This window comes from Lupinus angustifolius, chromosome LG11 (genome assembly GCF_001865875.1).
Source record: "Lupinus angustifolius cultivar Tanjil chromosome LG11, LupAngTanjil_v1.0, whole genome shotgun sequence".
NCBI classification, from domain to species: Eukaryota; Viridiplantae; Streptophyta; class Magnoliopsida; order Fabales; family Fabaceae; genus Lupinus; species Lupinus angustifolius.
In genome coordinates, this window is record NC_032019.1 from 1,289,353 (window position 1) to 1,306,992 (window position 17,640).

Consider the following 17,640-nt stretch of genomic DNA (forward strand, 5'->3'; position numbering starts at 1 on the left):
AACCCAAGTATAAAAAAAATCAATTCATTTGTCAAAAGAATATAATATAGCTTAGTCAACATAGAAATTTAGAGGAAAAAAAAAAAGAAAAAACTAGTTCATTTCTTTACACCTGTCAAATTAAACTGGGAATAGAAGAATTATTCAGTAAGCATATAATAATCTTTTCATCAACTTATTTTTTTCTTTAGCAAATATTTACCATTTGTACACATTTTTGTAAAAAACATTTTGACAGTCATTAATATAGAGAAGAAAAGTTCGTAAGTTTCTATCAGTTCCAATTTTAGTATGGCGAGTTTATTGTAACCTGTCTCCACTAATTTTTGTTTAGGCTATTTCTGTTTGGAAAAAACTTAATCCTTTCGTTCTAATTTTGGTTTACCATTTTTCAAAGTTTGGTATGGATATAATTTATTTGACCAAAAATAGCTTAATTTTAACTGTCCAATACTTTAACTCTTGTGTATAATAGAATTAGAGGAATATATGTATGCTTATTAAATTAACAAGTCCCTTCGAGAGGTATAACAGCATTCCCTCATTTTTTTATGATAAAAATGGTAAAAATTTAGGCGCGACTATGGTTTTGTTAATGAATTGGAGTCACAATTCACAGACTTTAATAAAAGGTGCATAATTTTTCCATGCTATTATTTATGCTAAGTGACATGGTATATTTACACGCATTATAGAAACATAAAACATATATAAATATGGCCAAAAATAACTCCCATGTTATACACAGGCACGCATTGCAATGCTTTACCAACACACGATTACTTATAAATAAATAAACAATAACAATCTAGCAAATAAATTTTATAATTAGTTTCTCTCCATGACAACCACCAAGATTTTTAGGTACACAAACAACTCTTTAATACCCTCCTTAAATTTCTCCGAGCCTGGAGACAAAAAATTCAAGACATATATATATGATCACACTCGTTGCTCATATAAATAAGTTGCTGCTCACTCTTTGTCTCAAACCAATCATATATTGACACGTGAATAAAAAAAATATTTTAAAAGTAATAAAATAGAACACTTTGATTGGTTTGGGACATGAGGTGAGATATCGTTTAGGACATATCATCTTCATCCATAAGTAGCAGCAAAGAAAGAAAAATATAATACAACAAAAGTGAGGCACACCATAAGGGCCTCGTAGGGGATAGGGCATAATCATATATAACACAAGATACAAATACAGACATTGCTCTATGATACTATATATATATATATATATATATATATCTCATATTTTCTTATTCTAGAAATTGGAGAAGATGAATTTTATTCCTTTGCTGCTGTAATGCATTGAAGGAGTTCATCAACTTTTCCTATTTATTATTCCAAGGCCAAACAGAACCTAGGATCCCTTTTCACAAGCTATAGTGTAGAAACCCAACTTAGCATATATTATAACTTGGTTGATTAGTTACCTCTTCAAACATGAAAATGATATAGGCAAATGCTTCATGCTGGAAATATCAAACAACTCTACAAACCTCTGATCTGAAACTCTTGCTTTTGCAGCTGCAAAGCGTTGGTATTCATCAAACACAGATGACAAACACCATTTTTGCATTTTTCTATAGCATCCTACTAAACAACCTGTTCGGTGCTGCACATTGAAAGAAATTAAGAGAACAATGTCACATACTTTAGCAAAGAAAACATCTTATTAGTTACATATTAGAAATATGACAAAAAAACTTACCTTTCCCCGTTTGCAGTGAATAATAACAGGGTGGTTCCTCACATCTGCATTAATTATTCCAATCACCAAAAATTATTATTACCAACAAAAGGAGTCGTTAAGATAAAAGTGAAGAGTTTTAGTGTTCTACCAAGGAGAACTTTTAGTGCTTCACGGATTGTGTCCTCTGGGATGTTTACGAAAGGCTCCTGTATGCACAAATTTCATAAGGTTAAATACAATTTCACATGATCAAAAACTTGGTATGCCAACAACATAAAGTATATAAAAGTTCCATTTATTGAGGAATAGAAGGTAAACTAGAATATTATAATCAATGATGATTTCAATGAAATACTGCTTCTCCTAGTTTTCCTTGACAGAAAACAAACTTTGCTCCAAAATTACTAGTAATTCAATAATAACATACAGGACGAAGTATTCACTATATTGATTCAACATAGTAATAAGATTCCATTTCCAAGTGGATTAATGAAAGATTCTACCCACTTTTACCATTTGTTTTTCTTTAATACTAACAACTTGCCTTTCCTAGGGTTTATCATGATTTTTATTCTGCCCCTTTCTTGACCTTATACTTGCATTATTAGAGAGGAACTTTGTGCATGAACAGGATCAGTTTTTGACATTTCCACACAATGATCCCATATACAGACAGCAAGCATAATCAATGATCTCCAATCCATTAATTATTCACAAGAACAAATGATTCTGATTTCTGAACATTTTAGATAAAACAAGGAAAAGAATTCAAATGCCAGCTTGGATTCCATAGTCCATGAGTTCCACAGTCTAAAGTTGGTCTACTTTAGCCATGCACATTTATTGAGGATATTTGAAGAGAGGAAAATGTTTTATAGCAGGAAAAAAATTCATGTACTTAAGAGAAATCGTGTAGATAAAAGAGATTATAAAGTATACGAGAAAGAGATAAATGACTACGGTGTGAAAAAATAGGTATAAAAATAATGTAGCTGTTGAAGAAAACTCTTCTAGACAAAAATATGCTCAAACAACAGTGCATCTAATCAGTAGCAGTAACGAGACCAACAATGGCATGAGAATAATATAATAATACCTGAAAAGCTGTGATGATAAATTAGCTAGCAAAATTTTGGAAACAAGAATATAAATTATTTCAAAACCCCTATATAAACTTGGGACATTTTACAGAGTTAGATCCAAAGAATCAAGCAATAATAGCAGGAAGAAAACCAGTTGAGGAAATAATAATGAAAACAACCATCCTTACAACAAGTGTGTGATTAATGGTATATTAAGATTCATGTTATGCGCTTAATGATATGCTAAGGTTCATGTTTAAGCTCCTCAGGTTAGTGTCTAACATTTGATCACTGTGTGATTAACAAAATAGGTGTGTCTTAACTCTTAACCTAGCTATGACTATGAAGCTTTTGATGGGTAGCTCCATTAAGTTATGTTTTACGTGTGGCTGGGTCCCTCTAACCAAAGAATAAGTGCATTCAATCTGAGATCAAAGAGGTACACGATCTACTCGTATATGAATAGGATTATGCTATAGTAGTCAAATAAATTCTCACAAAATCAACTCCCAATAACACAATAAAGAAGGGTTAAAGACATAGATCAGATGTGTAGGTAGATACCTTATGACCCTCAATTCCAAAGTGATAAAGCTTGATCCCGTTTGACTTAAGGAACTCCAAGTTGGTCTCTGGGTACGGTTCAGGACACAGATATCTAAACAAAAACGAATAAGGAATAGGAATAGGAAAAGAATTAACATAAGGAAAAAGAATTGGTTTTGTATAAAAACAAAAGAGGGGTGATTGAGAGTAATGAATATATACATACATAATGGAACGGAGACGAAGAGTTTGGAGGAAGGAGAAGTTAACCGGTTCAGGGAAACCTGAACGGAAAATGCCATTATCAACCATGGCGAAATTGAGAGGTGGAATGAGGAAATCATCACCTTCCACCACCTTGCTGTTCTCATCTTCTTGTACTTGGATCTTCTTGCACATCGGTGTCTCTTGGTTGTGATGATGTTGGAGTTGAATTTGGAGTTGGAGCTGTTGAACTTCTGAAACTTGCATATCAAATATCTAGTTGGAAACTCAGGTAATGAGAGAGAAGAATGATGTATTGTGTATAATACTAAATAATAATAATGGAAATATAAACAAGGGAAAGGGAGGGGTTGGAATCCAAGAGGATATTCCTTATGTTGCTATTGATACTATTGACTTTGCCTTTCGAATATTATTAGTAGTAGTTGTTGTAGTAGTATTAGTACCCTTCTCTCTTCTCTCAAGCTTGATGGCTATTTTGAAAGAACAAAATGGAAGATTGATAAAAACAGAAAAAAGAAGCTAAGGTTACTTTGAGTTAAGTGGGTTAGACAGTTAAAGTGAAAGAGAGAGTTCTAGCTTAACCTATTTATATACACATTTCAGGGGTGAACATAGCAAGAATCCCAAAGAGACTTGCCACATTTTTATCATTTTATATAATTAGCATTGTTATATCTTTACTAGTCCTTTTACCCATAAAAAAGTATTTTAGTGTGATATAAGTCATCTTATTGTGATACATGTTATCTTATCGTGAGTAGTGAGTAGAATAATTATTAGTAGGAATATATAGTATGAGGATATATCATTTTCCTTTATTATTTTATTTATATAATGGGATGACATTGTTATGAAAGAAAAGTAAATAGAAAAACTCTTTTCTCCTGTACAAAGAGGATTTTTGTTCGCCACTAACACTTAATTGAATGATTATATGCAAGTCAAATAAGAATTTTTAATATTTTATTGAGGATGGGTGAATAATGAATTTTATATCCAGTTACTTCAAAATGATAAAAAAAATATGAAATTTTTTATATGATCCTGGATCAACAATCTTGATATGTCTAAATTGTTGATCATATGCTATAAATTAAATTATTCTTTTTATGGATCGTACAATATTTTTTCACAAAAATAGACATAATAAAAATTGCATTAATTCCATTTAATATCATTATATAGAATTAAAGTAATGAGATTTAGTATCTTTCCTCTCCATTTATTTCCATCAATGCTTGTATTGCCTAAGTCATGGACCAAAGGCTTTTTTATTAATTTATTTATGGAAAATTCTACTTTTCACGAAAAGGTTTTCGTAAACATTTAAGTAACATGAGATGACATGTGATCATGATGGTATTCGGTAATAATCAATATATGGTTTTCTTTTTATGAGTTACATTTTTAAGGAGAATATATCTCTTGTCTCATAAAGTGTATCAATCTATATACTATTAATTGTGATTGGTTGAAAAAATATATTTACATTAAAATTTTAATATTTTTCTGAATAATCACGAACAGTAACTCACTGAGTGATACGAAATAGCAGATGTCCACCCATTTTTAAGTAACATGAGGTGACATGTGATCTTTTTTTTTGTCCTTAATTAACGGTTTTTTTGAACATTGAATATATCCCTTAGTTGCCAATTCAACCGAAATGAAATTCACAAGTTGTTGGGTTCATTTTATCAACTAGAATTAATACAATTTATTAACTCAAATAATTTATTCATTTTAAAAATATACCATACAAAATTCTCATTTTATCAACAAGCATCAAAATGTAGGTACTTTTAAATGGAACATATAAAATGGTTTCAATATCAATATATTTTATTGCTGATTAATCACAAGATAATAATGTATGCATCATTGGCCTTGCATTTTTAATTCTCTGTGGTACGTGCAACTTTTCTATAAAAAAACGACTCACGGGTTTACAAAAGATGCAAGTTTGATTCATAAGAGTATTATATACATCTTATTTAGCTAACTTATAAATGTGCACTTAGTTTAATCCCTTAATTTATTATAAAAATTGATTAAAAAAATATCAACCTAAGTAATTTTCAACTAAAGAAATAAAAAAAATCTCTAATATCAGTACATATTAGCAGTTTAGCACATGTATTGTCATTAAAATGTATAAATCGCCGTACAAAACTGCAAATTAAAGAAGATTCAAAAGGGAAATTAATCAACTTCTTTATTTATTTTATGAGAATAAAGTATTTTCTAATATCAAGAAATAACTTATTTTCTTCATATGTTACAAAAAATTTAATGATCAAAAGAGATAATATATCTCCTTATACCAAAATATACATTATTCTCTTATTTTATAGGCATCAACTTCTTTGTTATTAATTTGGAAACAAATACTTCAATCATATTAATTATGAACAACTCCTCTAAATATATTAGTCTTTCATGTAAATCACATGTTCTATCATGGGATATATCCATTGTCTCTACAAATGTTCATCAATACTATAGAGATTGATACTCTAAGTATTTTTTTTCACTAAAGTAGCCTAGCTTGATTAATATTTATTGGTGTCATTCTAAGGCTGGTTGGGTGAAGCTAAATGTTGATGATCGTTGTCTTACCTGTGATCAAACAATTGGAGTCGAAGGAGCTATATCCGCAATCATGAAGAATATTGATTATCTAGTTAGTAAGTTTGAAATTGGGTCTCCCATCTTGGCAGAGTTACTTGCTATAGAGGAATTTCTTCAGTTGGCTTGGAACAATGGTAATAGTGTTGTTACTCTTGAAAATAATTGCCTTAAGGCCATTGGGAAGATTTAGACTCGCATGCACTACATGGGACAAGTTCTGCAAAACATATTTGAGTTTCTTAACAGGAATTAAGAAATGCTTATGCAACATACATTTAAAGAGCGTAACATGTTGGCTAATTTTTTGGCTAAATTTAGTTTGAAACCCAACGTCTCTTCAATTTCTTGGAACACGTTACTTTCAAGAGCGTCCAACATCCTGCAAATTGACCTTTGCCCTATCTTTTAGTTATGTTTCTTTTATTTTCGATGTACCAAAATATTACTATTTTTTAACATCATTTTGATATTTTTGTCTTTGTCCTATTTTGGAAATGTTTTTAAAATTTTATTTATGATAAATGAGATTTTAATAATCTACTTGATCAATTTGAGTGGAAAGGAGAACTGATTTAGTTTGATTGAGTATTGACAATTTTGATCATATATTATTTTGACAAAATTAGTAAAAAAAATAATTTTTCTTATCTCGCATGAAAATTTTTTATAAGCCAAAATTTCAATAACAAGGCATAATGAGTGCTAACCCAAATACAAAACATCAATCAATCACTAATATGCAAAAGTAAAAATATATGGACGACTAATAGAACAAAATCAAGTCTATGACTGAATCTAGATCAAGTCTAACACCTAGGTATAATTAACCTCTTTATTAAAGAAAATTACATTATTTCTCATAAGTCAAATCAACCACACCACAACGAACCAAAACATTCTCCAGCACTTTTTACCTTTTGGTGCTTTATAATAAGAACTGTGTATCACTAGAAGATCAGAAATAGAGTTAGAGAGAAGAAGAGAACCTATAACCAAGAGTTGAATCATATATTTCTACATTGAAGATGTAAAAGGGCAAGCTTAAGATAGATGATCAAGTGACACTACTTGTTTCATGCATAAAACATAGTTCAAATCTAGCTCACTAACAATTTACTTTCTTTGAAGTTCCTCCTTAGTAGTCAATCTCCCTCTCAATGCTTTCTATATAAAGTTATAAGAGTGAAACTAATCCAATACCTATTAAGAAGATCATCTTAGTCGAGATATCATTTTCTACTTGTGCTAAGTAAGCTGATTTGATTATATAAACCCGAGAATAATTCACATGAAATTACCAAAATAGATTTAGTAGATAAAATAATATTCTTATATTGAAACAATGCTACTTGTGATATTTACACACTTAAATATATTTTTGTTACATGTATGAGGAAGGTGAGAAACCTATTCTTTTGCACACTCTGCACACAAAAAACCCTTCTCGTTTTAGTGGTTACATAAAGAGGAAAGATCACAACTAAACTAAAATTCAATGAGGAGAAAATAGTAATAGGCCCACCAGGTCAATAGATTCACAAGTAATCACAGCTACTAGGATGTGTCTATGCAAGTAATCACTTCATCTCCTAAACTAATGATACATTGACACGTGAAATAGAAAAATATTTTTAAAAGTAAAAATTAATAAAAAATCTCATTCTAATTAGTTTGGGATATTGAGTGAGATATTATTCGGGACATGTAATATCTATCGAGTTGGGATATAAAAAATTCAAAAATCTAATTCTCTTAACGTAAGTCATAACAATTAACAAATATATTTTTTTCAAAATATATATTAAAGACAATGTGCAATAAATGGTCAAGTTATAAAGAATGTGTTAATTTTTTTATACAAAATAGTATATTACCAAAGTTCCTTTAAACAATTTCACCAAAAATTAAATAAACATAAATCAACTTCAAAAAACAATTTAACCAGGATATTAGAAAGTTAAAATAAACAAGATCTGTCTAAAAAAATAAGATTTTGCTTATGTGTGCCTGTGTAACAACATTGAAATACTTTATAATCATGTTACCCTCATAAAAACTTTATAATGACTTTATTATTTAATGGATTAATGACAATGTCTTGGAAAGGGGTTATACTATAGAGGAAAATAGAACATTCGGAGGAATATGCTGGTACAGGAATGATGAATCCCTTTTGTACTTTGCTAAAGTGGAAAATAAAAAATAAAAATAAAACCAAATAATAATAAGGACTAAATGGACGGTGGTCACTGCTCAGTAATTCGAGGGCTCTACGCCACATACAAACCAGCTTTGGTTTTTTTATTATTATTTATCTTTCTCTTTTGTAAAGCCAGAAAGTGCAACAAAAAGATTCTCCTCTATTTCTATTATATTTTAATTATCTGTTATCATTGTTGTTATTTTAGTGCCATCAATAAATTTATTAGTCTTTATTTAGCATTCATGGTGTAACATATTTTTCATTCTTAAATGGATTTAATTGATTGTTTTATATTTATTTACATTTTTCAATAACTTAAACACTCAAGTCAAAATCAACTTATATTTCTCTTGTAACAATTTTTTCTTGACTCACAACTTTAAGAATAGTGTTTATTTAGCTTACTGTGAAATAAGAGCAAGAAGGAGTCATCTTGTGGTGAACATGGACAAAAAAACGTGTTTATTTTGTTATGAACAACTTACTCTTCGTCCTAGTCATCAATTCTAGGGAAATCTAATGGTTTGAAATAGTGACTAGATCTAAACCATTAGATATCCATAAAATGGATAACTAAAGTAGAAAATAAGTTTAAAAAACTTATTCTTTGAGTAAGTGGATCTCACTCTTTTTTATTATCATTGTGGGTACTCTTATTAATTAACCTACCCATCGTAATTTTTTTGTTCCTTAGAAAGGAGAAATAAGTTTCACTTGCTAAACTGTCAAAATTATACGTAGTGTATTTCACAAAGTCACAATGTGATTTTTAAATTAGTCAATTCTTTGATAAAAATAAAGTATTAATCGGGATTGATTAGAAAATATTTTTCCCGACGTAAATGCATTACTTTGAAACAGTTTATCCTTTATCCTCCCATCATCAAAAACCTTATATTTAAAAATATTGATAGGTTTCTGAAATTAGTGATAATCAATAATTTCGAGGTTTATAAATATTTATATTAGTACTATTTTACACTTACCAATCAATTAATTGGTTATTTTAATCAAAATTTCTAATTAAACCAACTAATTAATCAGGCCTAATAACCATGTCTATCTTTTTTCTCTTACTTCTATTTTACAACTCAATAAATTACCAATATTTTACATTACTTGGTTGAGGCATTGTAATTTGTAAGTGCAGATTCATGTTGATTGATATACAGTGGTTCTAATGTCAGCATGAATGGCTATAGTTTAAAATTCGATTTTGACTTTTTGGATGTGGGTCTCATCATATATACCTTCAAGTTCAATGGTTGGTAATTAACAAGAACAATTAAAGTCATATCATTTAAATGACATTTTATCACACTTTGCTTTTCCACTTATTTTATGCATTGTAATCCATTCAATTTTTACATGCTTAGTGTAAAATTTACCTTTATCTTTTTGTAGGCCTTGTTTGAAATCTATACCAGTATCACTGTATCAGTATAGCTATATATTATTTGGCAATAAAAACTCACATGGCACACCACTGCATACCAGTTTTCTATACACATGCAATAAAGTACACACCAGGTTTTGAGGGTTTCATGAAATGCTTTAAAAATATATGACTTTGTTTAATTAACTTTAACTGATTAAACCAGTTACATTATATTCACACACACAAAAAACATTACAATATAATTCAGAATTCTGGGCAGTTTCTTTTTTACATGATTGTTTTGATGGATAATTGGCTGTATTATATATTTTCCTCTCATCTCATCCAAAAGTTTCTCTTGCTTGATTTATTTGTTCCTGCTGACACAGTAACTAGTCATGCTCTTTTGTCGTCAATATCTTTTGGCTGATTCGATTCGATTCGATTATACATAATAGTAGACTCATATAAAGACTGAATAAGTTAAGAACCATGCATATAGATGATATAGTGAAAAAGAACCAATAAGTGGAGAATATATTGTTTTATCCCATATTAGGTTATGAAACTTTTTATTGTTACTAGGTGTCATGCTTTATATAGGAATTAATTTAAAATACTAAGTAAATATCTAAAAGATATAATAAAAAAATTAAGGTCAGTATAGAAACCTAACTCGAATACTTTTTGTCCAGCGTTAACTAACCAAACTATTATAATATTCTGAATGCCAATCGTATTTTACAATTGGTAAGTGTATATTTGGCCTTAACTTTATTATATATTTTAAAAAAAATTGGCTCTAATTATGAGGCTTAATCGATTCAGATAAATTATATTTTAAATATATATGTAAATACCAAAGTCTTATGATTAATTAATCTTTCATTTTTAGGTATTTTGTTAAAGAAATAAGCAAGGAAAACAAGAATTCCAAGTCAAAATGATTTAGTTCAACGAATTTATAAGGTTGAGCAAGATTGAAACAAAAAGATTGGGATATGAAAGAACAAATTCCCTAAGGAAGAATGAAGAAGTTCTTTAATCACACCCCCATTTCACTTAACTAGATGTGTGATATCTAATTTAAATCAGTGTTATTAATATTATACAGGATATCAAAACGATTAAGGTAGTAGTATAGTGTAATAGTGGTTCAACCGGATGTTTACTAATTAAATCGCGTGCCGGCGAAATTAGATATACATATACAATATATTAATATTAATGTTGAAAATTCAATAAAAACTATTAATTTAATTTATTTTCATTAAAAAATTAATTTTAAATAAAAACCGATTGGTATAGTTCAATTGAAAAGAGACCAGTATGATCGGTTTTGACTGGTTTTGACCGGCATGATTACATAATCGGTATAATTATTATACTGTATCGGTATTGGGACCGATTTACCGCTTGAATCAGCTGATACGAACCAGTTTTTACAACAATGTTTTAAAGTATAATTTTAAGTTTTGTGTTATCATACAGCTTAAGATATGTTGAACCAATTTTTTTTCCTTCTAGTTCAACATGGTTTTGTATGGTTGGGTTATGTTGGTCCCCCTTATGTGGTGGTCTCAAATTGCTTGGCTCATAAACTAAGGACGGTTTCCATCTCATTCTGTAACTACAGCCATTGGTCAATAATTAATTAAACATTGTAGGAGTGCTATTTGTATATTACAAGATTGCATTAACCTAATTGCTCAAGCAACGGTTTAGAATTAAACTTGGTAATTATTTCCAAGCATTATCCAAATAAACTATATATTAATATGCACATTCAAAATAACCTTTGATTGAATCAAATTATATCAACCCTCACCATCACTGTCAGACCATCCTATACGATAACAGATTGAATGTTTCATTTGACAACCGTTGAAGGTGCATTAGGTATTGCATACACAAAGTGCATTTGTTTAGGCTTCTTAAAAAGGACGATTTTAAATGTATGTTAAACTCTTGACCAATTTTTTCTTAACAAACTATCATTACTTTTGAAGTAGGTTGGTTTTGGCAAAATTGCATAATTTTATAGAATACATTAATTTTGTAATCTCTAAATGTTTGAAACAAATTATTGCTAGTGGATAATATTTTGTTTCAAAGCATAAGGCATAAACTATTTTCTTATTTTGACTATTCATCTTCTTGTCAAAAGTTGATTAGTCGTTCTCTTGTTAAAAGTAGACTGCTACAGATATTGGGCCAAATTTTTTATTGAAATTATTATTCTGACAAGAAAATAAAAGGTTAAAAATTGTTTGCTTTTGCCAAATCTAAATCACATTGATTAGTCTTTCCATAAAAATAAATAAGTTCACATTGATTTATCTCAACCATGCCAAACCATCTCATTATCAAACAACTTTCTAAATGTGAAATTCAAGATTGTTTATGATAGGTCTCATTTTCCAGGGTTGCATGGACTACAGTTCAACTTATGATAGAGTGCATGTGTATAAATCTTTACATTTCTTTGAGATTTGACTTTAGGATCTTGGATCACAGGTTTGCTCATTGGATCTCTAGTGAGTCAAAGTCACAAGTTTTGAAACGATGATTGAATAATTGGGTCAAATTCCATTAAAGAGTTAGCTCGTGAAAACGTGATAATCTATTTGCTCATACATTCAACTGATGTGTTGTAACTTGTATATGACTTCAAATTATTTGACAAATGCAACCAGATTCTTGGTTAAAAGAGAAGTGAAATTCAATTGCGATGCTGATGTGGATAAGGAATTATTTTGCAAATAGTTTCATATGGTAGTATTCAGTTCTTGAGATTATTTTGTAATAATAAATTTCACCGAGTTACCTGATCAATCTCATTTTCTACAACTATAATAATGGTTATGATATAAAGGAACACTTAAAATAGAGGCAGATATTAAATAATTGAAGATAGTATAAGTTACATTGAAGTTATGAGCTGCATTTTTGTACGGAAACCAATAGCGTGGACATGTAGAATTGAGCAAGTAAAGCACAAGCAAAAGTACTTCTCCTTATCCAAATGAACATGTTGCACTATTCAATTATGATTTTAATATCGAAATATTAATAAGGTAAGAGTGTTTTATACTGTCAGCAATCAATCCACCATTAATTTATAATAGTGTAAATTATTCAGTTTTTATAAGGTGAAAATTTTATTAAAAAAGAAACAGAAAGAAAAAAAAACAACTGCAAGGCCTAGAACCTTCCCACATGAAGAAATACAAAAAACTAGACACCAAGATTACAAATATCGATAACATTTCAAGCAAACAATCGGATTAAGACTTGAACCAGGCATAAAATAACCTTTGATTTTACTTTTGGTCCAAAACCAAGACTTGAACTTTATCACGTCCAAAACCTCCTCCATACATTTTCTCTTGTTGTTAAGATAATGTCATTTCTACAACTCTATAAGGATCAAATTTCAGTCATCCAAAACAAAAAATTAACACATTTCACTTAGAAACCATCAATATAATTAAGATGTTGAAACCAATGGAATTTAGCATAAGATGATTGGTAAATACCTCCATAAGCCCCAACCATCTATAAAGAAATTGTCAAACTCTATAAAAGAAATGACAAGAGAAGAAAAATGATTAGTAGTCTCCGGATAACTCTGACATCAAACTAAAAAACCACCATTACCAATAAAATTACCTCCCTTATGAGTAAAATTCCACTTACTAAAAATCCTATCCAAGATAATTATCAAGCATTCAATTTATTTCTCTATGATAGGCGCAAAGCACAAAATATAAGAGGCAGGACGGTTAGTTTGACCTTTAATACAGAAGAGCATGCGTTTCATATTTTAGCATTTAAGGGAGCTATAGTAAATTATTTGAGGATAAGGATAGGTGCATGTTCCTGAATGAATGAATATAATCCTATGCTGTATAAGTTGGAAATGTAATATAAAGAGTAAAGGACTATTTTGGAATATCAAAATTACTCATGATATTTAAAATTTGTTTTCACAATAAACAAAGTTGGAGAAGAGGGTAAATATAGTGTGAAGGCTAAAGTTTAAAGGCCCATAAATATGTTCATGTTTAGGCCCCAAGCTTTTGTAACTAGCCCACCTGGTCCGTTTTCAAGTCCATTTCTATTTATTTATTTTTCCAAATACAAATAAAAATCAACTCCAAATATGTGTAATTTGTCCTCCATGCTATAAGCAAATTGGTCCAAATATAAAAATGCAGAATAAAACTTGTATAAAGATATATCCAACACCTCATATTTAAAGACATGTATTTATATTTTTTGATACTTTCATTTTAAATTAAATTTTAACTTTTAATATGTTACGAATATTTTATTAGTTGTGATGGGTGAATTATTTTTGAAAAATGCATAGTAGAATTTGTGGGTTGACCAAGCAATAGCATAGAGTTAAAATATGATGATGACTTCACGGGGCTGTGGAATGAGACAGTAAAAGGTGGTCAGATTATACCACTCATCAATTAAGTGTCCAACACACACCACTCATCAAATCTGAAATTGTTCAGTGTCTCAGTCACACAGCAATACCAAACAATATTTGCTGGTCCCCAAGCACCAAATATTGCAGTTTGCAGTGCTTTTAATGGTATAGTAATTAATTCCTTACACTTTTATTTTCTGACAACTAATAGTAATTTTGTTTTTTAATTCAAGTGTTCATAATTAAACAATCCATAATTAATTTAAGCATGTTGTATATAAAATATATTCCTAAATCAACATATATAAGAACATATTACATATGTATGATAAGTAGCTAGGTTCACTTCACTTTATCGGTATATAATAATCTTTAACTTTCTTTTACCCTGACTTAATATAGTTCCATTTTGGTATTGTCTTTGTTAGTTGTGTTCAGAAATTTTAGCACTTTATTAGCTAAGATGAAAAAATGAGTTTAATAAGAAACCCAATATGAGAATGACCTTACAATGCCATATGCATGGCTCAATTATGAGACTGCTATGTAGAGTTATCACATAAGACATGAGAATTAGGGCTTTGGGTTTTGCTTTGTGTGAATATATGGAAGTTTGCAGGGTAAGGGACAAAAGCAACATTCAGTAAAGTAGGACTGGTGGGGTTGATGAGTTGATCCCTTTGTAGCTAAGTTCATAGGGTTTTGTTTATCTTCTTTAATTTCTCTGTCAATCACTGTTGTAGAGAAGCCAATTAATTAATAGATCAACCATATAATATATACACTTATAAGTAGGTGATTATTGGGCTGATCAGTCAGATCAAGAATGGTGAAAAACCCTTGCAGAGGAGTAATTTCAAAAAGTCAAAACTACCACCCAAGAGTCTAATAACTTAAATTATTATGGTCTCTTCTGTCCTCAACTGTAACATTCATGTAGGGGTTTGGTAATGGCTACTCCCTCTTTTGAATTAAGGATGAATATATTATCTTTTTGCAATTATATTTGTATCAACCAAATATAGATAAGCTAGTTTGCATGGCAATTGGAAATAATATGAGATTCATGGAAATGTGCACCTATTATTTACCAAAAGAGATAAAAGAGTAAATTATACTTGCAACATTCCATAGGTTTTAAACTTATAAACCACCTCTCATTTATATATACTTACTATAATGAGTATATCCCTACATATTAAGTGAAATTACACCAATAATCTCAAGAGGTGTTAGGTGAACTAATGTAGCTACCTTAGAGAGTAGAATGTAATTAATTTAATTTACTTAAAATAAAATAGCATCTTTTGAAGCTGCAAGCCTAAACTAAGTACCCATGATGACCACAGAATATGCTTAACTAGTACACCTGACATGGTGTGTTTGATACTACTGTTAATTTTACTAATAATTAGAAAGAGTCTCTTTATTTTTACTTTGTTTCATGTTTGCTATGTCTTGTAAAGTCAATAGTGAAAACAATTCATATTCGTAAAATTTCACTTACAAATGTTTAAAATTAAGGAAAGTGAATAAACTGTGATATTCTTTATAATTATTTTCAAAAGAGTAAAATTGTATAGGAGGATATTAGAGGATGAGAATATACCTAAAGTTGTAGCTAAGAAGCAAAGGGAATAGTATAAAAAGGCAGTGAACCTGATAGTCCTAAAGTACATAATTAATGAACCCAAACAAACAAATTCACAGTTCAAAATGAAACCAAATCTTTTGCAGTTTGTGCAGCAAGAATATCAGGAGAAGGCCAATGAACCTGACATCATAATTTAAGAGGGTAGATGATAGTGAGTTCATTTTTTGAATCCCAAGAAAATAAACCTCATTATCCTTTGTCTCATCCTAGATAGAAAGGGACACATCAACCCTAATTTACTTGCAGGTAATCATCATTTATATTCACTGCCTCTGATTCATGTCTTTTATTACATTTATATTTTCCTTCCCTCCTATTTATTCTATTTCTTATATATGCTACATGCTTAGTCCTTGTAATAATACTGGTCACTTTTCATTATATATAGTTGCACTCTCTCTTACATTTCATGGCACTATTCATACTGAAGCTGAAATCTAAAACACTCCCTACTCAGATCCTCATCATCCTCAGCTAGTCTTTGCATTTTCACCATGTCCAAATTACTGCTGGAAATGGTTCCAATGCTCTTTGTCATGGCACTTCAAGGTGTAGGTCACAAGATTGAAGAACAAAGGGAAGTGTGGTAAACTTCATGGTGATATCTCTCCTGAGCTTATTCTTCTTACATTCTTGTTTTATTTCTTTTAACTTTTTGAATAATGTTCAAGTTTTCTTGACCTTGCAAGTCCATGACTTTAATAATCAAGGTTAATGGTACTTGCAGCATTTTAAAACAAAAGACAATATTTAATAATGTTGATATCTTAAATATCAAATGCTATTTTTTCTCTTGAGCTTCATATATAGTTTATTTGTATTTTCTATGTAAAGTGTTTGTACACAAATTTATCAAATACTATTCCTCTTCTTTAGCTTTATATAGTTTATTTGTATTTTTTATGTAATTATCCTTTGTAGCAGAAATGTATTTAGTGTTTGAAAGTGTGATGCTACTACAAGCAATGGTTTATGCCTTATGAATTGTTTCTTTTAGCAGCCTTAAAGAATCCCAACTTTTTCTATCATTTTCTCTTGAAGTTTATTATTCTCACTCGTTTATAATGCTACATTGCAAGGTGTAACTCTTGTTAATATACCAACGTTAGTAGAAGGAAAATTGAGGAGACAAAGAGAATCGTGTATTCACTATTTTTTATCATCAAAAGAAGATTTTATTGATAAGGAATATAATAAAAGCAACAAAAGAAGATTACATAATATGCAATGTTTTAAAAACTCCAATATGAATAAGAAAAGCTATAGCTTCTACAAATTTGGCTTTTGATAAGTGTACATATTCTCATACTAATATGGAGTAATAAAAAAGAGTTTTTTGTTATGAAGTTATTATATGTGCTGAAGTTTTGCTTACGTGATCAAACTTTTTTGGACTTTCGGCCATGTCTCCAACCCCTACAAAAGTTCTGACTAAGTAAAATGCAGTGATTAAATTAAATTTTATCTGAATTAACATTGAAAATGATTGCCAGAGCCTACTATATAATTTCTGAGATCAACTACACTCTTATTAATTTATCTGAATTGGGAGCTTTCATATTTCATATATAAGAATATATTTATAGCTTCCTCATTTTGTCATTGCCTTTTTTCTCTGTACTTAGAACAGGCAACATAGTTGCACATTGCCTTGTTAAAAGGGGTGTGTATGCTTCTGTAGCTAGGGGTATGGGGATTACCTGTCCATAATGATGTTTTATTTCTTGTTTCAAGTCAATCATATATTAACATGTGTATAAAATAAC

General features: G+C 29.7%; 1 protein-coding gene and 1 long non-coding RNA gene across 2 annotated transcripts; one reads left to right on the plus strand and one right to left on the minus strand.

Moving 5' to 3' along the window:
• Positions 1,256 to 3,842, minus strand: LOC109361098 (probable tyrosine-protein phosphatase At1g05000). The gene is made up of 5 exons (XM_019606417.1): positions 3,563 to 3,842; positions 3,355 to 3,448; positions 1,857 to 1,914; positions 1,727 to 1,770; positions 1,256 to 1,630 (listed from the first exon to the last, which is right to left on the minus strand). Exons 1-5 carry the CDS (start codon positions 3,805 to 3,807, stop codon positions 1,445 to 1,447), a joined length of 627 nt encoding a protein of 208 aa, XP_019461962.1. The 5' UTR covers positions 3,808 to 3,842; the 3' UTR covers positions 1,256 to 1,444.
• On the plus strand, positions 15,849 to 16,866 carry LOC109360063. Its single transcript, XR_002109100.1, has 2 exons — positions 15,849 to 16,120; positions 16,263 to 16,866. It is a non-coding gene; the product is annotated as an uncharacterized LOC109360063 (long non-coding RNA).

Coding starts and splice junctions, on each gene's coding strand:
- LOC109361098 (XM_019606417.1), bottom strand. CDS start 3,807: ATGCAAGTTTCAGAAGTTCAACAGCTCCAACTCCAAATTCAACTCCAA. Junction 3,449..3,562: donor CTTCGTCTCCGTTCCATTAT/GTATGTATATAT, acceptor GTTTTTGTTTAG/ATATCTGTGTCCTGAACCGT. Junction 1,631..1,726: donor TTCACTGCAAACGGGGAAAG/GTAAGTTTTTTT, acceptor TTCAATGTGCAG/CACCGAACAGGTTGTTTAGT.